The following is a 21,511-nucleotide window of genomic DNA, read 5'->3' on the forward strand; positions in this document are numbered from 1 at the left end:
CGGACCCATCTGTCGGAATATTACCAGTGAGCTAAGGGATCGTATATGCGCGTTTGTCTCTAGTGGACAGCCACGTAATTGCATACCTTTGCCGTCGTACCTCATCCTCTTCTCATATCCAGTTACCGGTGCATGTCCATGGCGAGTAGTTGGTGAATCAAAGGTAGGCAGCTGCTGGATTTCAAACATGGTGTGATGGGCTGTATTACAAACACGACTCAAAATTCACCTTTTTGGATCCCAGTTCCCGACTGAATGGGTCGCCTCTTGTACGTACAGGCGCTCTAGACCGGGGTAGTCACCACACCAAGACAGCACAGCATCCAATGCCAATGACACATCAGCAACAAGCGCTTGTTCCACTTGCAGTTCTTTTGCGGTAGGGCTTTGTGGCTTTGCCAAGAAAGCCGAGAGCTAGATACCCGTCCCAAGCTGCTGGGTCCCAAGCTGCTAGTCCTGGTCCTTCTTGACCCCGTCCTAGTCTCTTGTCTCCATCCTCTTGGTTCCCTTTGCTAGCTACCCTGACTGAATCCACTCCTCGAGCCTCGGTCGCACCAGGTGTTTGGGTCGCTTCCCGTTCCCTTTCAACTGGCCCTGTCCTTTACTGCATTGCTCTTCTAGGCTTGGCTCCTTTTCTTCTGGTGTTTCTACAGAGAGCGGGGATTCCATTCAAGCTTCTCGCCCTTCTCCATTTCCATAACTAGCTTCTATTTCCCGACTCTCCTACTCTAGCTCCTGGTCTCTCTTGACCTTGCTTGTACTACATAGCACTTCTTCCTGATGCCGCTCTAAGCGTCCCTCTTAAAGAGACGGATCAAGAGTGTCGATCGTCTTTTGCTCCCGTCTTCCCCTCATTGTGCTGCACGCTCCACGATACCAACAAGACCTCCTTGTCGAATTTGTCTCGTGTGTTTCTATCCGCGATTACCACCGGTGCACATATTCGATTCATGTTACCATTGGAGTTTGGCTCCGCATCGGTATCCATAATTGACTACCAAGTCGTTGATCAGAACGACTTTCAGGGCCTTTCAACTTTTTGGACAGTCGGCAGTGCATGGGTCGTTCGCCACCAGGGAAGTCTCAGCGTTTCTCAGCTCCAAGTCCGAGAAGCGCAATTACTCGTGGCAGCATCGGATTGAGCTGCCTTTTCCCCCCCTTCACGATTTCAGCTTAGAGCCGCTTTTGTGCCCTTGCCTGATACTCAGTCCTTGTCGTACATAGCTGTGAATATCTTATGGCGCCTGCTGTAATGGCAGCTCAGTCACCAAGCCATGGCAGTATGCCTAACTCATCACCTTCAAGTCTTCACCATTTTCAGTTTACCTTCAACTGCTCCGCTTCGAATTCTAGGGGGAACAGTTTCATTGAGCCCGATGTATGTACTTTTCTTCTGTACCTTTAGCTCAAGGGCGTGCTGACTTTGTGTAGCCTGATGCTCAAGGCATGTAAGTTGTCGAACCCCATAGTGCACTTTCACCGTGTTAATCCCGCCTAACAAGAACTATCAGAGACTCCGAATCTCTCACAGACAGTGTACAGAATTTCCCAGAAGAATTTGGGCGCACGTATCATGCCTACCGGGCTGGCTGTAAGCTTTGTCTATCCATTCACCACCATGCACCCACTAATGACGCCTTTTAGCATACGCTTTCCCCAATGACCAACTAGAGCGTGAGCGCCTTGATTTACAGAATGAAGCATTAGTAAAACTCTTCGGTGAGCGTCTTTACTTTGCACCACTGTCAAGGAGAGCACCGCCTGTAAATATCCTCGATATAGCTACTGGTACTGGTGACTGGGCAATCAAAATGGGCGACTTGTTTCCAGAAACAGAAGTCGTCGCAACCGACCTTTCACCAATACAGCCTCGAAAAGTACCCCCAAACGTGAACTTCTACGTCGAAGATTCGTATGTCAACATCCAGGCCTCAGGTGACCCTTTGAAAACTTACTGCTTTCTAGCTCTGAGCCTTGGGATTACTCTCAGCCTTTCGATTATATTCATACCCGTGTCACATCTGGCTGCTGGGCTAGCTTCAAGGAGCAGATTGCGGACCAAGCCTTTCAAACACTGAAGCCAGGAGGGTGGTTCGAGTCGCAGGAATACGATGCCATTATAATGTCTGACGATGAAAGCCTTCCACCGAACGGACCTCTTGCAACATGGTTCCGCGAAATCAACGAAGCTTCAGAACTGATGGGCCGGCCAACCAATGTTGCTGCCCATGTCCGTGAGGCATATGTGCAGGCGGGTTTTGTTGACGTTCAAGAGCGAATCTTCAAAATGCCCATGAATGGCTGGCCAAAGGATGAACGCCTAAAGGAACTTGGGCGCATGTGGGAAAGGAATTTTTTGATGGGCCTCAGCGGCTTCTCTTTCACACTTTTCAACCGCGTCTACGAGAGAACTCCTGCGCAGATTGAGGTGAGCATACTGTCAAGGTTTCTCGGATTTATTTGACTTACAGTCGCAGGTGGCACTGGTTGATGTCCGGCGAGAGCTGATCGATACGCGGATTCACGCTTACATACCAATACACGTCATCATCGGCAGGAAGCCATTCCCAGGTGAACGGCCTGTCCCACGAGTGCCATTTACATGAAGGGAAAGCACCGGGGACTGGAACGAACTACCACCGTTTATTAAGTTTTAATGGTTGAGGAAGGGAGCCTGGCAAACGGCTCAGAAGGACTAATTCCAACACCGATAAAGCACCACCACACGAACGATGCATAGCGACAATGGGGACGACTTTGGCTTTTCATATCCATGATACCCAATACTGTCGATACGATGCACATGACTAGAATAATGTATTGATATGGGTTTGGGTACAACATCGTACCGAACTGCACTTTTGATAGCCGCCTGTTTTTAAAGCTCTGGAGTCTGTAATCAATGGCAATGAGATTGCCAGACGACATTACACGTTTCCAAAAATGCTATAGAAGCGACCCGTTTCTTATACAACTGTCTCCTCTCTCACAAATGTTAGTCTTAATCATTGCCCTCAAACATTTACTCCGATCTTCTCACGAGCCAGTCCAGCTCGCGGGCTTGCTCTTCGTTGAGTAGTTCACGAATTCCTTGTTGAGTGAGGAATGCATGGTCGTGATATTCAAAGCCAGGGACAACCGTCTCTGAGATCAGCAGGCCCTCAGTTTCCTCACTATTTGACTCATTGCCGGTATCTGGCTCGTTGGGGAGCAAGTAACTTGCCTTCCAGACATCACCTTCGACGATCCATTGTATACGCTCGCCTCGTTCAACCGCATTGCCGACAATAAAGGACTCGATGCGCCCATCAGGGTGGATGAGTACATAGCGTCCCCGTCCACGATGCAAGGTATGAATAACACGGCTGCGGTTGCGATGGAAGCTCCCCTGACCATGGCGTGGGGTTAGTAGGTAGTAAATGGTGGTAGAGAGACGTCGTGTATCCGCCCTATAACCTTCACGAGCAGGACCCGAAAGAGCCAGAGTTTCGTGGGAGAGAGCTTCGGATGAATACGGTGAAGGAATGGTAGTAGGATTTGTATCAGTTTGGCGGAAGTAGCCCCCCTCGATATGGGACTCCAAGGATAGAGCCTGGATGAGGGACTTTGATCGAGGATTCTCAGGTTCGGATGAAGAGGTGAATGAAGGTTTGATGGTGCCCAAGTCAGGCTCGCTGTTGACGAATTCGCCCATCTTGTGTTTGGTATCAAACAAGGCAGGCAATCGTATTGAGAATATGATGGAGGATGAGAATTGCTTTTGGGTTGGCAGCAGTTGAAAGATAGAAAGCTCCATTTATACCCCTGAATAGAGAGTGAGCAAGAGACTGATAGCGTAACGACAGAGCTTACGCACTCGACTATAAGACGTTGAATGTGTGGTTCGCTGCCGTTGCATCCACACCAATATGACGGGATGTTTGATAAGAGTGCCTGTAAAACGAGACCCTCTTGGTGTGATGCAGGATTCAAAACTACTCAAAGAAGCTAGTATCATGTTAGCAAACGAGGATGGTGTAAGCCAGAGTCTGACCTCCACGGAACGATTACGAGCCCAAATTAGGATAAAGAGGCGCAAAATTGGTGTTTGGAATTTGGCAGGGAGTTTATACTGAGGTTAGGTTGCTGAGATGATGTCAGGGTTGCCCTGAAATGAGCTACCTGTGGTGAAGATGCTCCATCGCGTGTTGGTCAGGCCAAGCCCGTAGTTTCCGGGTCATATGCCTACAACAACAAGCCGTTGATTGTATATGACAAAAGCTTCTGTGTGATAGTAAAGCTTGAATCTGGTAGTCAGCTGTTGGGTTTGTGATGGGGAAGCAAATTTGTTAGTGTAGTTCGTGATACTATTCGGAAATCCTAAGCAACAGACACACCAACCACTAGATACGGATAAGACTTGGTGCGAATGAACAAAGGTGTGTCAGTGGTTAAGTTCTAGGTACCTGTAATTATCAGACTGATTCGTTATTCATTGGCAACAATTACAGAGCTATACGCTCGTGTATTCATGAGTGGATGATGAGCCCAAGGGTCCCTAGAACGGAAAGACTATTGTGGCGGCCTGCAACAGCTGTCACTAAAAAAGAACATAAAGACAGTCTTCCATCTCATGGAAGGAAGTACTTTGGCTTCTATTTTCTTATTCATCTACGAGAAACTATGAAGTCTGATGATGAAAATGAAGCAAATATTTTCGTTGCATTTTTCCTTCTTAAAAGCGTTGGTGTAGTACATGCTCTCGGGTTATTGACCTACGAAGTGCCTCAGCGCTTTTAGCCGGGGCCTGGGAGCAAGACCTTAAGCTGCCAAAATAAAGTAGTCTAAAGACCCACTATACTTACCTAGGTAAGTATCGTTTACCGCTTAGGATAGGTCCCCGATGGCGGGAAAGCTCCAGACTGGCCATGACGCAAACCATGGAGCTTCTTCTAACGTGCTAAACACCAATAACTATCACGAGACAAGGCAACACACAAGCAAGCACACAATCGCCAGCTCCGCGGCCCGCTTGTTTCGTGACAATTTGCTCGATCTGCCACTACTTCTAATTAAGACCAAAATAACGGCACGACAACTGACCGAATCACGCCGGCCGCCGAATCCGACAATGACTGCCCCTCGTTTACTCCAAAACTCGTCACTGAGCATAAACCGTCCTACCATTTTCCTTATTCATCGCACCGCCATATCCTCTATCTCTCGTCGTAGGACCTTCTCGCAATGCCATTATCGCCCCCAACAACATTCCGAACGAGAACTACAAGAGCGCCTACAAGCTGCGCGACCCCTCGTCCCACATCGCGCGGCGCGCAAGTTCACACAGGCGGGCAGTAGTCGTAATTCGCGTCTCACCGTGATAGCAACTGTTCTCGCCGCCATTGGCTTCTACTTCTACAACTCCCAAACCGTGCCGGTCACGGGCCGTCGAAGATTCAATTTCCTCTCTGATTCTATGGTTGCACGCGCGCATTCGAAAGCAGCTGCACAGGTTATTGAGCAGGTCAGAGCGCAAGGTGGTCATTTTCTATCAGAATGGGATCCAAGGACTATCTTGGTCAGGAGGGTAATGAAGAGATTAATCCCCGTGAGCGGCATGACGGACCTCAATTGGGAGATATTCGTGATAGCTGATAATAGTATGTTTTGGCGATCAGGTGCAGCGAATGTCGGTTTGCTGACCTTTGGCCATAGGAACAGCAAACGCCTTTGTCCTTCCTGGGGGTAAAGTGTTTGTGCATAGTGGTATTATCAACGTCTGCCGCAGTGAAGATGCCCTCGCAGCAGTACTAGGGCACGAGATTGCGCATAATACAGCCTCTCACGCAGCAGAGCGCCTCTCTGCTGCATGGGTAGGAAATCTTACAGCCGGAAGTCTGTTCTTCCTCGCTGGAGCTCTACCTGGTCTTGCGCTCTTTGGACTCTGGAATGTCGTGGGAGGATATTACCTACAAGATCTGCTCTTCTACCTTCCCATGGGTCGAAAGCAGGAAAGCGAGGCAGACTACATCGGCCTAATGATGATGGCCGAAGCATGCTATGACCCCCGCGCAGCTTTGGGCTTCTGGCAGCGAATGCACGCGCTTCAGCATGCCAGTGGAGAAGAAGCCCCAGAGATGCTGAGCACTCACCCATCCGTAAGTCTAGCACATATTGCTGAGAAATTCGGGCAAACTGACGAGACGTAGAACGAGAATCGGATTGTAAAGATTAGTGAATGGCTGCCAAAGGCTCTTGAGAAGCGAGCGGAGAGTGATTGCCGTGGAACAGCAGCGTTTGCGGACCGATTCCGTGACGCGATCCGAAGAAGAGCTACTACAGTTGTCGTATAATAAGCTGACCAGCATTTATGAGCCAACGAGTAAAGGGTACATAGAGCGTCAAGATCACATCAGAGTACAGAGAAGACGGCGTACTGCAAAGGACTTTGAATTTTGGTTTAGAAAGCATTTTCTCAGTTTCTGCACATAATCTGGAAATATACATCAACAATCTGTTACAGTAGATAGCTCATTCCTTGAAACTTGGACTCCAATAGGGTCGGTCATATTGGGTACCAGGTTCCGACCAACTGGGGCTTCAAATCGAGTGCTTCCTTGTGAAAGTTGACAATTGCCTCCATGTGATAGGTGCAGACCCCCCGGCTTGGTAGCTTTCCTAGCGCACTTCCCCAGCTCCCCCGGTCGGTCCCCAGGCTTCTGCAATGGGTGAAAGTGCTGCTCGTGACCGTGAACCGAGGCAAGCCCCCACCTGCCGACGGCGCCCCGGAAAGAACTCCTTGTTTCTTCCAAGCTCATCAACTTAATCTATTCATTTACGCTTTCATCCACAGCTCAATTCTTTCGTCAACTTCTCATTTCCCTCGTAACTCGACTTTTATACCTACCTACCAAAATGTCCGAGACATATACTACCGCTGAGGTTGGAAAGCACAAGGATGAGGCCAATGGTTTCTGGCTCATCGTTGAGAATGACGTTTACGACGTGACCAGTGCGGCGACCGAACCCAAACTCGCAGAACAAAGCTGACAAACACCCACAGAGTTCATCGATGAACACCCTGGTGGTGCTAAGATCCTGAAGCGCTGGTCTGGAAAGAACGCTACCAAGGCCTTCTGGAAGTACCACAACGAGCATGTCCTGGAAAAGTATGGCAAGGACCTCAAGATTGGCGCTGTTGGCGAGAGCGCCAAGCTATAGAGAGATACCCAACTCTGGGACTCAAAGGCGGTAGCGTGCACTTTTTTCTGATTTGATTTAATTTGATTTTGGCATGGCGCATACCACATGTTGGATTAAGCTACACAATATAGGCGGATTTGTATCGAGTTCAAAGATCTCAGTCTAGAAGCAAGTGGTGGATGGTTCAGCATACCAGAACATATCAGGCCATGGAGTAAAGAAATATTCACATGGACCGAGAACTTGAATCCATTGCGTGCTGTTATATAAGTCTCTCTGAGTCCGGAAACATTTGTATCGGACTAATCCACCTTCCGAAGGGAGCATCGGATAAGTTGGCCGACATAACTACAGAAGTCAACACCATGACAATCATCGTCTATCGTCGAAGGATCGTGCCGCAAGCTGCGGCTTAAGCGGCGAAGACAAGTGGGGAGGCTTACATGAACGGTGTTGAGATAGCGGTAAATTTAGTGACTCATGTTCTTCAAACCTGAAATTAAACAACTTCTCAAGAGGCATTTATAACATTATCATCAGTTTGAACTACCTTCTTGGCAAGAATGAGCGACTTATTCAATCTCGACGTCCAGCGGAACCGTTTATCCCGCCGTCACGGCCCCGAGCCTGGCTCCGCTCCGGCACCTACTCTCCCCGAGTTATCTGCCATTCAGACCGCTGAGGCCAAGCTCCCTCGGCCTGGTTCGGAGGACTACCTCCGAGGTGTCTCACAGGAAGATGTTGTACGACACATCATACGGGACATTATTCCCGCGTGTAACGGCCAGGGCAGTTCGTCCCGTTACTACGGTTTTGTCACTGGTGGTACTCTCCCTATTGCTGAGTGGGCAGACAACGTAGTCTCCCGCCTGGATCAGAATGTCCAGGTCCATCTGCCAGCGCAGACAATTGCAACTACATTGGAGGATGCAGCATTGGAGATGCTCGTTTCGCTACTGAGACTTGGAGATTGGAGAGGTCGCACCTTTACAACTGGGGCTACGGGCAGCAACGTTCTTGGACTTGCATGTGGACGCGAAGCCATCTTGGAGGAGCGCGGGCAGAGTATTGGTGAGGTCGGCTTGCTTGCGGCCTGTCTTTCTGCTGGTATCAGGGAGCTCCAGATCCTCACAAGTGCAGGCCACAGCTCCTTGTCTAAGGCAGCGAGTGTCGTTGGCTTCGGACGAGGAGCTGTGAAGGAGCTGAGACTCAGCGACAGTGAGCCATGGAGATTGGACCTTGAGGCTTTGGAAAGAGAACTTCAGAAGAAAGATACCGCAAGTGTTATTGCATTAAGTGCTGGAGAGGTTAACACCGGGCGATATGCTTTAACGGGGCTTGAAGAGATGCGTAAAGTAAGGGAGTTGGCGGACAGGTATGGAGCTTGGATTCATGTCGATGGAGGTAAGATCCAACCCTTTTGCAGGATGCAGTTCATGCTAACATTTCAGCCTTCGGTATCTTTGCTCGCGCTCTTCCCGAAGAGGACGATTATAAAATTCTTCGTAATCGTGTTGAAGGCATCGAGTTGGCAGACAGTATCACTGTTGACGGGCACAAGCTTCTCAATGTCGTGAGTGTTCCATATCCTTTCGGCTTGGCTCTTACTGGCCTTGAATCGCTAACTTGATATAGCCCTATGACTGTGGCATGTTCCTCACACGATCACCTGCTATCCTTCAGTCTGTCTTCACCAATCCCAATGCTGCATACCTGTCCACGGGAGGGGCGTCCACTATCCCCTCGCCGCTGAATGTTGGCCTTGAGAACTCACGCCGTTTTCGTGCCCTTCCTGCGTATGCCGTTCTCCTCAGTGAAGGCCGACCAGGTATGGCGAATTTGCTGGCCAATATGACTGCTTTATCCCGCCAAGTCGCTGCGTTCTTGAGGGGCTCAGAGCACTACGAGCTACTCCCCGACGATGGTGCTAACTTCAACGAGATCTTCATGATTGTTCTTTTCCGTGCTAAAAATTCCAGTTTGAATGATGAGCTGGTTCAGAAGATCAACGCAACCAGGCAGATGTATGTGAGTGGTACAAGCTGGAAGGGAGAAAAGGCTGTGCGAATGGCTGTGTCCAACTGGATGGTGGATGTGGCCAGAGATTTCAGGGTGGTGACTTCTATCTTGAATCATGTGGCCGAGGGAAAGGTGTTCGACATTAACAACTGCTGAGGTCTAGGTAGAAAGGTCGTTTGTGGATTACAGGGGTTTGATCAGTTGAGGCTGGGTTTTGAAATGAATAGACAGCCATAAGTTGACTGTACCATTCGGACTGGTGATCCCACAGTCGCCAAGGAAGGCAAAGCATTGTAATATGCATGGCCTACAAGATACACATGGCCACCAGCAGGTTCAAGGAGAGTTATTAAGGGGTTCGGGTTGTGTGAAAAAAGAAGTCGTCAAGTCTGTGTATTGAAATTATCACGCACGTATTGATGCGTTGATGGTGAAGAGTTCAGGTCGGAGCGGAGGAGTGGGGTGTGGATAAACATGAGCACACTGATACTCCTGCTGGCTCAGCTGTAAGTTATTATAAACTCATCTTTATTATAATAGAAAATGTATACGAAATAAGGAGTGTCAAAAAATTGCATTCGAAGCTACAGGTGTTGTCCATTAGACCCACCTAACCACTGACTTTGAATCTCTGAACCGTAGCCCTTCGACGTACTTGCTCCCCGGCCCTTCTTGCTCTTCTGTAGCATATTCTGCATTTGGCCTGATCTCTCTAGCCATAGAATCCTGCATTGGTTCGGGGATAATCATATTTGTAACAAATGTCTCGATTACCTTAGGCTAGTTATTATATAGAAATAGACTTATTACTTTATGTAATTTCTTCTGGGGGCTTATTATGCCTACGCTTCTGTCGATATTAGAAGCAAGATAGGCATCTTCGGTTAGTAGCTCGCCCATATATAAGGTTCGTGTAGATGCGGTCAACGCTGCACAGGGCACAAGTGTCGCCGTGTTCATCAACCCATGCGGCATCATCGTCTTCTGTCGGCCGTGGTTGCGTACACGGCCTGTGATCCCGATGTATGCTCTGTATGCTACACTTGACCCAACGTAGAGTCCGCGAATATCTCCGAGACTGTCAGTGACAATGTTGAGATATACACCCCAAAGACGAAAATGATCATCTACTCGACAGCTGGTTGAAGGTCTCTGCAGCCTAGTAACGACATGGCTTCGGGTGCAATCGATCCGGAAAGGAGTTTTGTCATGTCTGACATTTCGAGGCGTTCAAATAACTTCCAGAATACGGCAGAAAGGGCACGCTCTTTGAAGTCTTTTACTCAAAGATCAGTAAGCTCTTATTTCATAGCGTATCTCTGGGCTCTCTCCAGCATAGATGTGACTGTCGACTTGAAGAGTTGTTGATCGGCTTCAACGACAGGCAGCGAAACGTCTGGCATAAGGTAAGGGGTGATGTCTTTGGGTGGGTCTTGTGTGATTGCTAGGAGCCGGGTTACCAAGTACTTTGTGACACCATCAGTGACTTCGTCTTCTGGGTCGTCATCGTCCACAAGCTCTTCGGTATCTTGTATACCTTCTGTAAGATCGATCACTTCGTATACATCAATCAAGTCATCGCCTTCCCCATCAGAGTCAGAATCGGAGGGATGATTGTGTGCTTCGGGAGGAACCCAAGCTCCGTCTTTATATTCTAAAAACAGGGGGGATATATTGCTTGGCTGCCCTTTGCTGAGGAGTAAATATATTTGGTAAATAACATTGCTGCTGGCTTGAGTCTATAGCAAAAATAGAGAAAGGCAGCAGGATTCGAACTCGCGAGCAAAAACAAAGAGTGGCCGAGGGAGGAAGGGTTTTTAGGAGCGGTCTTTAGGTTCATAGGTTCATAGGTAGATACCACTCGACCACTCTTCGTGGAAGGGTAGAAGGTGACTTTGGTATATGTCCTTTCCCCTAGGCATGCCCTTGTAGCAGCAGCAAAGAAGTAACGGTGACTGGTTCCGTAATCCAACCCTCCAAAAACAAAGAGCAGTTGGGCGGGTAGGAATTTTAGGATTCCGAATTGTAAAACGCTCGAAAAGTCTTGGGAGGTATCCCATCGTAAAACGCCTTTAAGTGAGGTAGATCGTGTATTTCATCGTACCTGTCTGTAGAGGCTGTCGTTGATGCGCAGTTGTGAGGGAAACCCAGTCACTCGTTTAGACATAAAAAAGTTCGATCATCGTCTGCCTTCTGTATCATCATATAATCCTTAGCCAAATTTCTTCGAGCCGCCCTTTTGAGTCGTCTTTTTATCCGTCTTCTTCTTTCCCTGTCCAAGCAATTCCAGATGTCCTGCGCGCTCACCGAGGAGCGCTTCTGTGCGTGCCGTCATGCCGCTTGTGAATTTCTTGTGCACCTTGTCGATGCTCGCTTTTGTCTTCTTGGGTTTATGCACTTTCGATGCTTGGCGCTTGGAGTGTGTGATCTTGGCCGGGGTTGCTCGTCCGAGCTTTTTGACTGTTCCTTGAGCCATTTTGAGGGACGTTGAGATAAAATCTGGTGGTTGCGCAGGAAGTTGTGAGCGAGAGAGTCGAACACTGTTGGGTCCGGTGGGGAAAAATAAAAATCAAGGTGAGCGATTTTAGTGGGGCGGAATGCTCACCTCGGTGAGTATTCGGTCTGGAGCCAGGATATCGATTGGCCTTCATGATAAAAATAGGGGTTAAATATACTTTCCAATCTTAAACGCTTATGGCTAGTATCATGAGTATTATCAGATGATGGTGTCTATATGTGTCCAACTAAAATATTATGAATAGCTTCAATCAACAATCGACATACTAGTGTATGCTCGAGAATGGTATCCTGATGTTCCCCAACTAAGAAGGCGGTTATGGCAAAGTGATATTTCATGAAACGTGCCGGCTCCTCAAAACTTCCTGACTTTCGAGTCTATTGTTACCAGCCATCGCCCCAACCATCATCGTCATCTGTCTCCTTCGGCTTCATATCAATCTTTTTTGCAGCAATTGGTTTCGTGGCCGATTTAGCCGCAGGCTTCTTAGCCGCACTTGATTTTGATAAACCCTTTGGCAAGGCCTTGGTGGGCTTTTTCTGTGATTGAGCAGCCAGCCATCCAGCAAAGTCAGGCTCGCCATCATCAAAAGTGGCAGCAGATGCAGTCGTTGTCGCAGGCTGTTTGGACGATTGGCCGGGAGAGTCGAAACTGTCGAAGTCATCGTTCATATCTCCCCACGAGTCTCCAGCATCGTCACCATCGTCGGCAGGTAAGAATGATTCGGCTACTACACTTGCGGTATGTGAAGAGTTTCGTGAGAGGGTTGCTGGGGGAGATTTGACTGCTTGGCGGTGAAGTGATGAGGCGGTGCTCGTTGCCGGCTTCTTTGGCTCGGAGTTAGGTGAGGGCGTGGGCCCAGGTGAAGCCGCACGGGAGTCTGACTCCGCGTGAATTTCGCCTGCGGCCGCAGAGATTTTGTTTGTGAAGGAAGAGATTGCCCAGCCTGCCCAGCCACCTGCGGTGTTTTCGTTTGGCTGTGGGGTGCTCATCCGTGGAGCTGAGCCATCATTAGTCTGAGGAGGAGGCAAAACGCTTTCAGGCATGGCAGAAGCTGCCTTCTTGATCTTTTGGAGATATATATCCATTGTACGAGTAGCAGAGTCGCGAACAATCTTCTCCTTATCAATCAGGACAGGAGAGATAACGGGCAGGATCCTGCATGCGCTATCCTCATCAGTGAAGTACTCCGCAGTGGCACCTAAGGCCATTAAGGAAGCATTTCGGGCATGAACAAATGGATCTCTGAGTGACCTTGTGAAGGCGGCAATAAGAACCTTTGAACGGGACGAAGTACCTAGGTGCTTTGCAATCTTCCCCAAGCAGATAGTCGTGTTTGTTCGAATGCCCGGTTGCTCGTCGTTTGCGGTTCTTGCAAGTTGTTTGAGGAGGTCACCGTTGATTGTGCGGTCCGAGAGCTTAGTGATGATGACCAGAACAGACTTGAGCGTCTGTTCTCGTACTACCGGTGTAACATCAGTGAAGCCAGTGATCTGGATACGTTAGTTTTGCATTGAAGTATAGTAATATAGACTGTACCAATTGTGGAAAGATCTTGTCGTTGACGATCTTCTGTGATAGCTGATCAATCATCAAAGGAAGGCTATCCAATAAGCACACCCGGATAGCACGATCAGGATTTCCAAACAGGCGAATGATGAAGGGTGTAATCTTTGAATCGAAGTCGTCCTTGGGAAGTTTAGATGCGATTTTGAGAACTACGGACACAGCCCTAGGGCCACCGCCACCGAATTCAGCGGACTTCATCAGCTCCGGCATAACCTTTAGCTTGAAGAACTCTTCTGGGAAGTCATCGCTCAGTTCATCCAGTCCACTGTTCAAATTGTTAGCAATTTGGATTATATGAAAGGAGTTGAAGACGGACGTAAGGAACTCTTCTCGTTCATCTGGCGTTTTGATGTCCAGGTTATCGATACCCTCGGTCAGCTTGATGAGAGAACTGTCAAAGAAAGAGCCATTTCGGTTGCCTTGATCAAGGAATGCTCCCACACTGATTCGAGCCTTTGGGTTGGCGTTACACAGACGCTTATAACTGGACTGCATTGAAGGGGGAATGCTCTTCGTTTGGCCAGCCTGATCAGCTCCATTGTAATCGCCGTTGAAAACTTCAAAGATCAATGTTCCAAGATTAAATGCGTCTACTGCTGTATGGGGATTCTTCTTGATAACATCCCATCCGCCGCGTGCCAACTCTGGAGGAGAGTATCGACCCGCATCAGGTACCAAGCTACCGTATGTCTATGCATATGTTAGCCTGAGTAGACGGGTACCTATCAGGGGACCTCTTGCATATATTATTGACTCATCGTCCTTGAGGCTGCTAAGAACATCAAAGCCACCGAGCTTCCACTCGCCACTCTCTGAAGTATATATCGATCCAACTTTGATGCTGCCGTGGATCGAGGAAGCGTCTTCGTTGATGAATTTTATGGTGCGCTGTAACATTATTAATATCGATTAAAAGACTAGCATGGCAAGCCGTACCGCAACGCTATGCAAGCCCCATTTTATCGTCTCAGGGCTGAGACTCTTTCTTCGAACGTCCCATCGTAGGGGTACTACTCGTTCGGTCGCAATGTAGATATACGTCTCTGTCTGTCAGATGTTATTAGTGGAATGCTCTGAAACCGACCGGAAGTCTTGCATATACCTCGACCGCATCTAGAAGTTTGATCACGCCTGGGTGCCGTAGTGTTCGGAGCTTCTTTAGGGCATTCTTGGCTAGGGGGAGTTGGGATCGGTTGGTGGTGATATCGAAGGAAAAGATGCTGCAGTTTGAACCATCTTCCTATTCAGAGATTGTCAGCAAGTCCACATTGTGCGCTCTGCGATGTTGAGCTTACCCTCTTGGTACCATTGTACAGTGTCCAGATAGACTCATCGATATCAACCTTGTCGCCAAAGTTGTATGGAAAGGGAGGGCCTTGTGCAATGGCCGAGGCCACGGCAGATTTGAGAAAGTTCATTCCAGTGTCGCAAAGTCTAGAACTTCTATTAGGACTTGAGCAGTTAACTCCCTACTTGTTGAGAATCGGCATATGTACAGGTTGAAAATATTGCTGTTTGTAGACGAATAATATATTGGTTCCAGAGTCGCAACGTGGTTATTGGCGTTGTACGTCAGGGAGCTCAAGACCCCCGCGCTAGTGCCTGATAAATTTAACAGGGGATGGAGGGGTGTCCAATGGTTACCTAATCCATCTGACCATGTAAGAGCCCAGAACGTACGGAGCACCAGCAACATACTAAAGTTTGGGGTTCGGATAGGTCATGATGTATAGATAGACAACTCAGTGAAATCTATGATCAAGGTATGTTTAATCATGTCGCCACTAACTAGACAGTAGAGGGAATTAGCTCAGGTGATCCAGACTTAAAAAGACTTAGATATGAATACAGATCAGGTACATATTTGGGGGGAACATTTCTCTGTATCTAAACCGAAAGTGAGTGGTTTTATCAGAAATCTGAAGGAACATCAGTTCAGATAAAGAAACACTGTACTTAGGTAGAATAAATGAATTTTGAGGCGTCTTGTTTGCGTCACAAAGAATGTGGCTGGTATATTTGGTCTGGACTTGGGGGATCTTTTATCTTTATAGTGCATTTATGCTCACCAACTGCAGAGTGGTGGCCTTGGATAAATCCTAGCCTTCACTAAGCTTCTATAAATATAAGCATGGGCCAATTTATCTATCATCTATCTCTTGAGTCAACAGGCAGAATTTCCCTTTCGACACTCTCATGTGTGTAAGTTGACTTGTGGGGCTCCACTGGTAGGCATGGTAGCCGGGGCGGAAGAATTAGTCTTCCAGCTGGGGGCGACTCACCTCGGGAACCTCCCCACCAGGGAGGTCTTCCCGGCGCCTCTGCACCCCCATCCTTCATCATCATCAATGTTTGGGCCAATAGCGAGCCAGTAGCAACAGGACCAGCCCGCAATGAAAGGCGCGAAACGAACAACCACAGTCATACGCCTCTCTGCCTCTGGCGGCTGGGGATCCCTTTCATTCTTTCCCAAATCCTATTCCTATTCTCTGTCCTTTACCTGATGTCGGCTCGTCAACCCATACATAAGATCAACAGAACGCACATATTCCTACGCTTTCAACACGGGGCAGCCGTGGGGACCTGTCTCGGACGCGACCTAGCTCCCTTTGCTTCTTTCTATCGCAGTATAACACTGTCCTTTCGCCTCCACCTGATACAAATTATCGACTACACAGTATTTTCGATTAGCACAACAAGCACCGCGTACGAATAGGGGAGCAGAACTTTTTTCTGGGTGATCTCAGACCTCGGTACGGTATTTTGATTTTGATTTCTTTGTCTTACTCTTTATGCTCGTCAAATGATGCCTATGGTAAAAGGTCTGACTGAACGGAACCCTTCTGGTTGCGCCATCTTCTCTTCGGACTCTATTCATGACATTGTGTTGAATTAACCCTGTCGTTCCACACCGCGCCTCAGCTGTAACTGCTCTCCTACATTCCAAGCTTGTTCGTAGAGCGCTGGGGCCGATTGCAATGGAGTTTCTAATGTCGCACAATGGAGTCTTCTTCCTCGTCTACGCCACGGATCTTGACCAAAGGCCGCGACAAACAGCAGATTCATTGAATTAACACACGTGTCAAAAGAGATTATGTGACAACCGATGAGGTGCCTAGCTTGACGGCCATTCAAAACTGAAAAGATCTGATTCGACTTCTTATCTAACACTTGCTTAGCATTCCGTTACAACTTCAAACGCATATCGCTAACATGACTTCTAGGTAATCCTTCATCTACGCGCCTCATGACTCAATCCAGTCGTAAAAGCCTGCGCGTGGTGGATCAGTTCTGCGTTTTGGCCCCATCAACGAGGTTCTGAATGACTGCCTCCACACATGTCGGCGGCACTTGTGCCGTTCTCACTTGTGAAAAGATCATTTTGCTTAGTTCCAGACATTACTGTGATGAGCACTCAGCATTAGAGCCCACCGCGGCCAGCAGAGATCCCTCTGCTACGAATATGGCCAAGGGCTTCCGACCTTCTAATAGGAGTTTTGTTGCTAAAAGAGGTCGAGGCAAATTCATGTTTACACCTTCGCGGCACTTTTCTAGGCAAGATCCACCATCTCAAGATGCCTCTAGTCCGGATACCAGCGCTCCCGTGACACAGTCTCCGAAAGCAAATGAGCAAGAGGCCCCTCCTTCGTCTTTGGTACGAGACAATTCCATTGATACAAATGACAGAAGCCTCCATCTGCGGCTAGAGAGGAACGGAACCAGCCACGTTGGATCAACACCCAACTCCGCGCAGATCAAGGCAGCCCAAGATGTAGCGAAAGTTGACAAGGGCTCTTCTGCTAGCCAGGTAAATTCACATACTGTGTCGAACCCGAAGACGCGATTGGAAATGGAGTTGCAAGCCGAGACAGAGGAGGTGATAAACCAGCCACTTGGCCTCGATTTTGCCACCAAAAAACTGAGTTCTTGTTCAAATATTGGATCGGAAACGCTTCCCACAGAGGATCTCAAGATGGATGCGCATCAAAATGGGCAATCTGTCCATGCAACTGACGGCCAACACTTGGCTGGGACGGCGCAAGCGGCTTCTGAGGGGGCTCCTTCAAACGAAGGGTTTAAGAAGACCGAGCCTTCCCTAGGCCTTGACTCTCAACCGCGCGTTCCTTCCACCGCTCCTGTGAATCGTATGCAGTTTACCTCTGAAGATGGTGTCAAATTTAAGTCTTCTCCTCGGACATCCAAGCCAAAGAAGGACAATACACAGAAACATTTGGAGCATCATTATCCAGAAACACGAACGAGTTCGAAGGCGAAGCTCTTATCAACTCCCACTAAGCGCTCGGCTCCCCTGACAAGTAAAGGGCTCCCAGTCAGGAAACAGCAGTTTCAAGGTTCCCTGCCTGAAGTAAGCGCCGGAATCGATGATGAGGTGAATATGGCCGATGTTAGTGACATTGACGGGGAAGCAAAGCCGGCCAAACCCGTCCCGCTCTCCTTCCGTGCCAAAGCAGAAGCTCGCAAAAAGAGGCTTTTGGTCGAGTTCGATTCCGAGGCATTCGATTCGCTCATTTATCGACAGTCAAGTCTGCAACCACCCCCTTATGTTACTGTATCTTCACGTATTGTCAAGTACAGCCCAGTTTTCGGCGACCAAAAGCCACTCTATCTTCCAGTGAATCCAGCAATCCATCACATGCACAAGCGATCCCGTTCTTGGTATAGAAAGAAATGCGACGAAATCAGACGGCGTCCAAAGCGCAAGGAATGGTTTGGCAAGGTCGTGGAGAGACAACGCTGGTTGCAGGCTCTGGAGATGAAGCAGCAGGAGAAAATCAAACAAGCCCAGCAGGATGGGACTACTCCCCCTTACAGACCACCAAAGCCGCGGGGTGTCAAGCGTATTCTTGACTTTGGTGACCTGCCCGAGGAGGAACTGCCTGAATATGTGCGGAGTAATCCCGCTTGGTTGAAAGCCTGCGCTTGGTTCAGAGAATGCGAGGATAAAGCAACTGCACGCCAGCGACATGTCAACAACAAGACGAAAGAGACAGAGAGTTACTTTCAGAGCTTGAACGCTTGATGAATTCACACGATATATGATGACGGGGCATTGCAAAGGAGTCAAGGAGGCTGTCTTATTGGGTTTTGACTCGGCGCATCTTAGGCAAACGGCCATCTTCATTCTTGTCATTGAGGGGCAAAGGATTCCAACAATCTAAATGTAAATATGCCACAGGGAGTCAAGGAATTCGAATTCGGAGTCACACGGTTAGAAAGTTTCCCTTTCTCTAAGAAGCAATACAGGTATCTTACCAATTGATGAAAACAATAGACGCATATATGCATGTAGGTTCATTTGTAAATCGTGGAAGTGGCTAGAGAACAAAAACATTCGGTATTGCTGGTATAAACAATCTATCACTCGGCATTTTCACCCAACCAAAAACGCCCTTTTTCTCCAGTCCAATACATAACTCAGGCATTTTTAGGCATCGCCAGAGGAATCCATCCTGTGGCCCGAAAGATATATCTACTAATGCTCAGAAAGAGAGCGGCTCGTCTTATATGCCCTTAGACAGCAGGTTGAGAGCACTGCCAGCAAGAATGAAACCAGCCTGGTCCTTGGTAACGGCGTGTTTAGTGGGAATGAGGATCTCCTCACCGGAGGCTTTAGTGACACGAAGTTGAACATCGCCCTTGCCACCATTCTGGAGCATCTCGTACAGACCGACAGTGGCAACCTCGTCGCCAGCGGCAATCTTATCATAGTCAGCCTCGTTCTCAAAAGTTAGAGGTACAACGCCCTGCTTCTTGAGGTTGGTCTCGTGAATACGGGCGAACGATTTTGTCAGGACAACACGGGCACCAAGGTAGCGAGGCTGCAGGGCAGCGTGTTCACGAGCTGAGCCCTCACCATAGTTGTGCTCAGCAACGACAAGCCACTCTTGACCACGTTCCTTCCAGAGTTGACCAAGCTCGGGGATAGTGTGCTTGGAGCCGTCGAGGTCGTAGGCAGCGTTGACCTCACCGGTCTCCTTGTTGATGGCAGTGTTGAGGGTGTTGGTGCTGATGTTAGGCAGATGACCCTTGTACTTGAGCCAGGGGCCGGCTGCGGAGATGGTATCGGTGGTACATTTGCCTGTGACCTTGACAAGGACGCGAAGGCCTGAGAGATCAGACGAGGGGAAAGGAGCAAAGGGCTCAAGGAATGCCAAACGCTCAGAAGTGGGAGAGATGGCGATCTTGGTGTTAGGGTCAGGGGCCTGGGATAACACACCAAGCTCGGCGTTGCCAGACTCAAAAGGAGTCTGAGGACCTTCGAGACCGTGAGGAGGAGAGAACATGAAGTCCTTGCCATCAGGTGTCTTAATGCTATCGGTAACAGGGTTGAAGGTAGTGGATCCGGCAAAGGCCATGGCGGTAACGATCTCGGGAGAGGCCAGAAAGTTCATGGTATCAGGATTGCCATCATTTCGACCACGGAAGTTTCGGTTATACGAGGTCAGGATCGCATTGCTTGTGCCCTTCTCAACGCCATCTTGTCGCTTCCACTGACCAATACAGGGACCACAGGCATTTGAGAGAACAATTCCGCCGGCCTCCTGGAATGTCTGGAGGGTACCGTCGCGCTCAAGCGTGGCGCGAATCTGCTCACTCCCGGGAGTGATGTAGAAGTCGGCAGCAGGCTTAAGCCCAGCCTTCTTGGCATCCTTAAGCAAGCTCTCGACTCGGGTCATATCCTCGTAGGAACTGTTGGTGCAGCTACCAATGAGACCAGCGGAAAGAACCTGGGGCCAGTCCTGTTCCTTCACAACTTCCTTGAACTTGGAGAGTGGTGTGGCCAGATCTGGTGTAAAAGGACCATTAATGTGAGGTTCGAGGGTCGAAAGATCGATGGTGATGAGTTCGTCATATTCAGCGCCCTCATCAGCCTTGAATTGCCATCGAGCATCGGGGTCGGAGCTGTTGCTGGCGAAGGCCTCGAGAGCTTCAATGTTCTTGTTCGCCTGAGATCGCCGGGTCGAGTCAAGGTATCTAGCTGAAGCCTTGGTGTAAGGAAAGATCGAGGTAGTGGCACCGACTTCAGCGCTAGATTAAGTCAGTATTTTCCAGATCCCCGATTTATAGTACAAACTTACCCCATATTGCAGATAGTAGCCATGCCGGTGGCGCTTAGGCTTTCGACACCTTCGCCGAAATACTCAATGATGGAGCCAGTGCCACCACGGACTGTGAGGTGGCCAGCAAGACGGAGAATGACGTCTTTGGGAGAAGCCCAGTTGCTCAGCTTGCCGACAAGTTGCACGCCCAAAATCTTGGGGGCCTTAAGTTCCCAAGGAGCACCGACAAGGGCCTCAACAGCATCCGCACCACCAACGCCAATGGTAATTGTAGAAAGACCACCAGCATTGGGGCTGTGGGAGTCGGTACCAAGCATCATCAATCCAGGAAGAGCATAATTCTCAAGAACGGTCTGGTGGATAATACCAGCACCAGGAGGCCAAAAGTCCATTCCGTACTTGCGCGCTGCAGACTCAAGGAAATCAAAAACCTCCTTGTTAGTCTGGATACCAGCAGACAAATCATCCTCAGCACCCTTGGAGCCAACAATCAAGTGGTCACAATGAATGCTTGCAGGGATTGCAGGCTTAGCAAGGTTGCAGGACATGAACTGAAGAATAGCCATCTGAGCAGAAGCATCCTGCATGTTGACACGGTCGGGCTTGAGGCGCAAATTGGCCTTCCCGCGAATGTTTCGTCCATTGTCGGTGTTGTTCAGCAAGGAGTCCTCGGGGTTGTCGAGATGGCTGTAGAGGATCTTCTCGGCGAGGGTCAGACGCTGCTTGCCGAGAACTCGACGGACATCTGTGTACTTGGTGTATAGCTTTTCGTAGGTAGGAGGAAGAGGCCTCGCGCTTGAGAAGTTTCTCCTTGTGTTATTGGATAGAACGGTGGTTGACCGAATGGCATTAGGACCGGAACGTCGCAAGAGTTGCTATTACCGCGTGTAAGAGTCAGCTTGTGTATCTGTGTTTTCCTGCAGAAAGGTTCCCAATTAATATGGAATGGTGTAGCTTACCGTCATGGCACCGCCTGAGCGGCTGGCGACCTCCATTGAAACCATGTTGGGCTATACACGGCAACGATGAACGATGACTCTTTTGGTCCTCTTGTTACAGATGTTATTCCCTAAATTTGTGGTGGGGGCGAAGTCGGGGCGGATTTTTTTGGTCAATTGTAAATTGACAGGAGCCGATTGGC

At 48.9% G+C, this 21,511-nt stretch overlaps 9 protein-coding genes across 13 annotated transcripts; 5 read left to right on the forward strand and 4 right to left on the reverse strand.

Annotated features, from left to right (window-relative positions):
• Positions 1-453: 453 nt before the first annotated feature.
• FOIG_07317 (uncharacterized protein) lies at positions 454-3,827 on the forward strand. Its single transcript, XM_031206826.1, has 6 exons — positions 454-1,378; positions 1,432-1,448; positions 1,512-1,591; positions 1,645-1,912; positions 1,966-2,428; positions 2,478-3,827. Exons 1-6 carry the CDS (start codon positions 1,238-1,240, stop codon positions 2,604-2,606), a joined length of 1,098 nt encoding a protein of 365 aa, XP_031063945.1. The 5' UTR covers positions 454-1,237; the 3' UTR covers positions 2,607-3,827.
• On the reverse strand, positions 2,809-4,300 carry FOIG_07318 (uncharacterized protein). Its single transcript, XM_031206827.1, has 3 exons — positions 4,034-4,300; positions 3,857-3,987; positions 2,809-3,804 (listed from the first exon to the last, which is right to left on the reverse strand). The coding sequence occupies exon 3, from the start codon at positions 3,794-3,796 to the stop codon at positions 3,023-3,025; it is 774 nt and encodes a 257-aa protein (XP_031063946.1). The 5' UTR covers positions 3,797-3,804; positions 3,857-3,987; positions 4,034-4,300; the 3' UTR covers positions 2,809-3,022.
• Positions 4,301-4,910: 610 nt separating this feature from the next.
• On the forward strand, positions 4,911-6,643 carry FOIG_07319 (uncharacterized protein). Of its 2 annotated transcripts, XM_031206828.1 has the most exons (3): positions 4,911-5,639; positions 5,695-6,137; positions 6,189-6,643. In XM_031206828.1, the coding sequence occupies exons 1-3, from the start codon at positions 5,111-5,113 to the stop codon at positions 6,330-6,332; spliced, it is 1,116 nt and encodes a 371-aa protein (XP_031063947.1). In that variant the 5' UTR covers positions 4,911-5,110; the 3' UTR covers positions 6,333-6,643. The 2 variants fall into 2 exon arrangements, with proteins under 2 accessions (XP_031063947.1, XP_031063948.1); XM_031206829.1 differs by having other exon boundaries at positions 5,695-6,643.
• A 251-nt stretch (positions 6,644-6,894) lies between these two features.
• Positions 6,895-7,200, forward strand: FOIG_07320 (acyl-CoA dehydrogenase; the record flags this gene model as incomplete). The annotated part of the gene is made up of 2 exons (XM_031206830.1): positions 6,895-6,991; positions 7,043-7,200. 2 exons carry the CDS (start codon positions 6,895-6,897, stop codon positions 7,198-7,200), a joined length of 255 nt encoding a protein of 84 aa, XP_031063949.1.
• Positions 7,201-7,745: 545 nt separating this feature from the next.
• Positions 7,746-9,357, forward strand: FOIG_07321 (uncharacterized protein; the record flags this gene model as incomplete). Its single annotated transcript, XM_031206831.1, has 3 exons — positions 7,746-8,586; positions 8,634-8,755; positions 8,818-9,357. The coding sequence occupies 3 exons, from the start codon at positions 7,746-7,748 to the stop codon at positions 9,355-9,357; spliced, it is 1,503 nt and encodes a 500-aa protein (XP_031063950.1).
• On the reverse strand, positions 8,718-11,740 carry FOIG_07322 (uncharacterized protein). Its single transcript, XM_031206832.1, has one exon. It carries the CDS (start codon positions 11,675-11,677, stop codon positions 11,414-11,416), a length of 264 nt encoding a protein of 87 aa, XP_031063951.1. The 5' UTR covers positions 11,678-11,740; the 3' UTR covers positions 8,718-11,413.
• Positions 11,741-11,843: 103 nt separating this feature from the next.
• FOIG_07323 (SCY1 protein kinase) lies at positions 11,844-14,940 on the reverse strand. Of its 3 annotated transcripts, none has more exons than XM_031206835.1 (8): positions 14,785-14,900; positions 14,584-14,722; positions 14,391-14,528; positions 14,225-14,335; positions 14,030-14,176; positions 13,605-13,978; positions 13,259-13,553; positions 11,857-13,212 (listed from the first exon to the last, which is right to left on the reverse strand). In XM_031206835.1, the coding sequence occupies exons 2-8, from the start codon at positions 14,704-14,706 to the stop codon at positions 12,103-12,105; spliced, it is 2,298 nt and encodes a 765-aa protein (XP_031063954.1). In that variant the 5' UTR covers positions 14,707-14,722; positions 14,785-14,900; the 3' UTR covers positions 11,857-12,102. The 3 variants fall into 3 exon arrangements, with proteins under 3 accessions (XP_031063952.1, XP_031063954.1, XP_031063953.1); XM_031206834.1 differs by having other exon boundaries at positions 11,865-13,212; positions 14,584-14,731; XM_031206833.1 differs by having other exon boundaries at positions 11,844-13,212; positions 14,584-14,940.
• Positions 14,941-15,621: 681 nt separating this feature from the next.
• Positions 15,622-18,598, forward strand: FOIG_07324 (uncharacterized protein). 2 transcript variants are annotated; one of them, XM_031206837.1, is made up of 2 exons: positions 15,622-16,041; positions 16,513-18,598. In XM_031206837.1, exon 2 carries the CDS (start codon positions 16,611-16,613, stop codon positions 18,327-18,329), a length of 1,719 nt encoding a protein of 572 aa, XP_031063956.1. In that variant the 5' UTR covers positions 15,622-16,041; positions 16,513-16,610; the 3' UTR covers positions 18,330-18,598. The 2 variants fall into 2 exon arrangements, with proteins under 2 accessions (XP_031063956.1, XP_031063955.1); XM_031206836.1 differs by having other exon boundaries at positions 15,635-16,041; positions 16,468-18,598.
• FOIG_07325 (aconitate hydratase, mitochondrial) lies at positions 18,591-21,503 on the reverse strand. Its single transcript, XM_031206838.1, has 3 exons — positions 21,330-21,503; positions 20,389-21,245; positions 18,591-20,338 (listed from the first exon to the last, which is right to left on the reverse strand). The coding sequence occupies exons 1-3, from the start codon at positions 21,372-21,374 to the stop codon at positions 18,811-18,813; spliced, it is 2,430 nt and encodes an 809-aa protein (XP_031063957.1). The 5' UTR covers positions 21,375-21,503; the 3' UTR covers positions 18,591-18,810.
• Positions 21,504-21,511: the final 8 nt, after the last annotated feature.

The sequence above is a fragment of the Fusarium odoratissimum genome (assembly GCF_000260195.1).
Source record: "Fusarium odoratissimum NRRL 54006 unplaced genomic scaffold supercont1.10, whole genome shotgun sequence".
NCBI classification, from domain to species: domain Eukaryota; kingdom Fungi; phylum Ascomycota; class Sordariomycetes; order Hypocreales; family Nectriaceae; genus Fusarium; species Fusarium odoratissimum.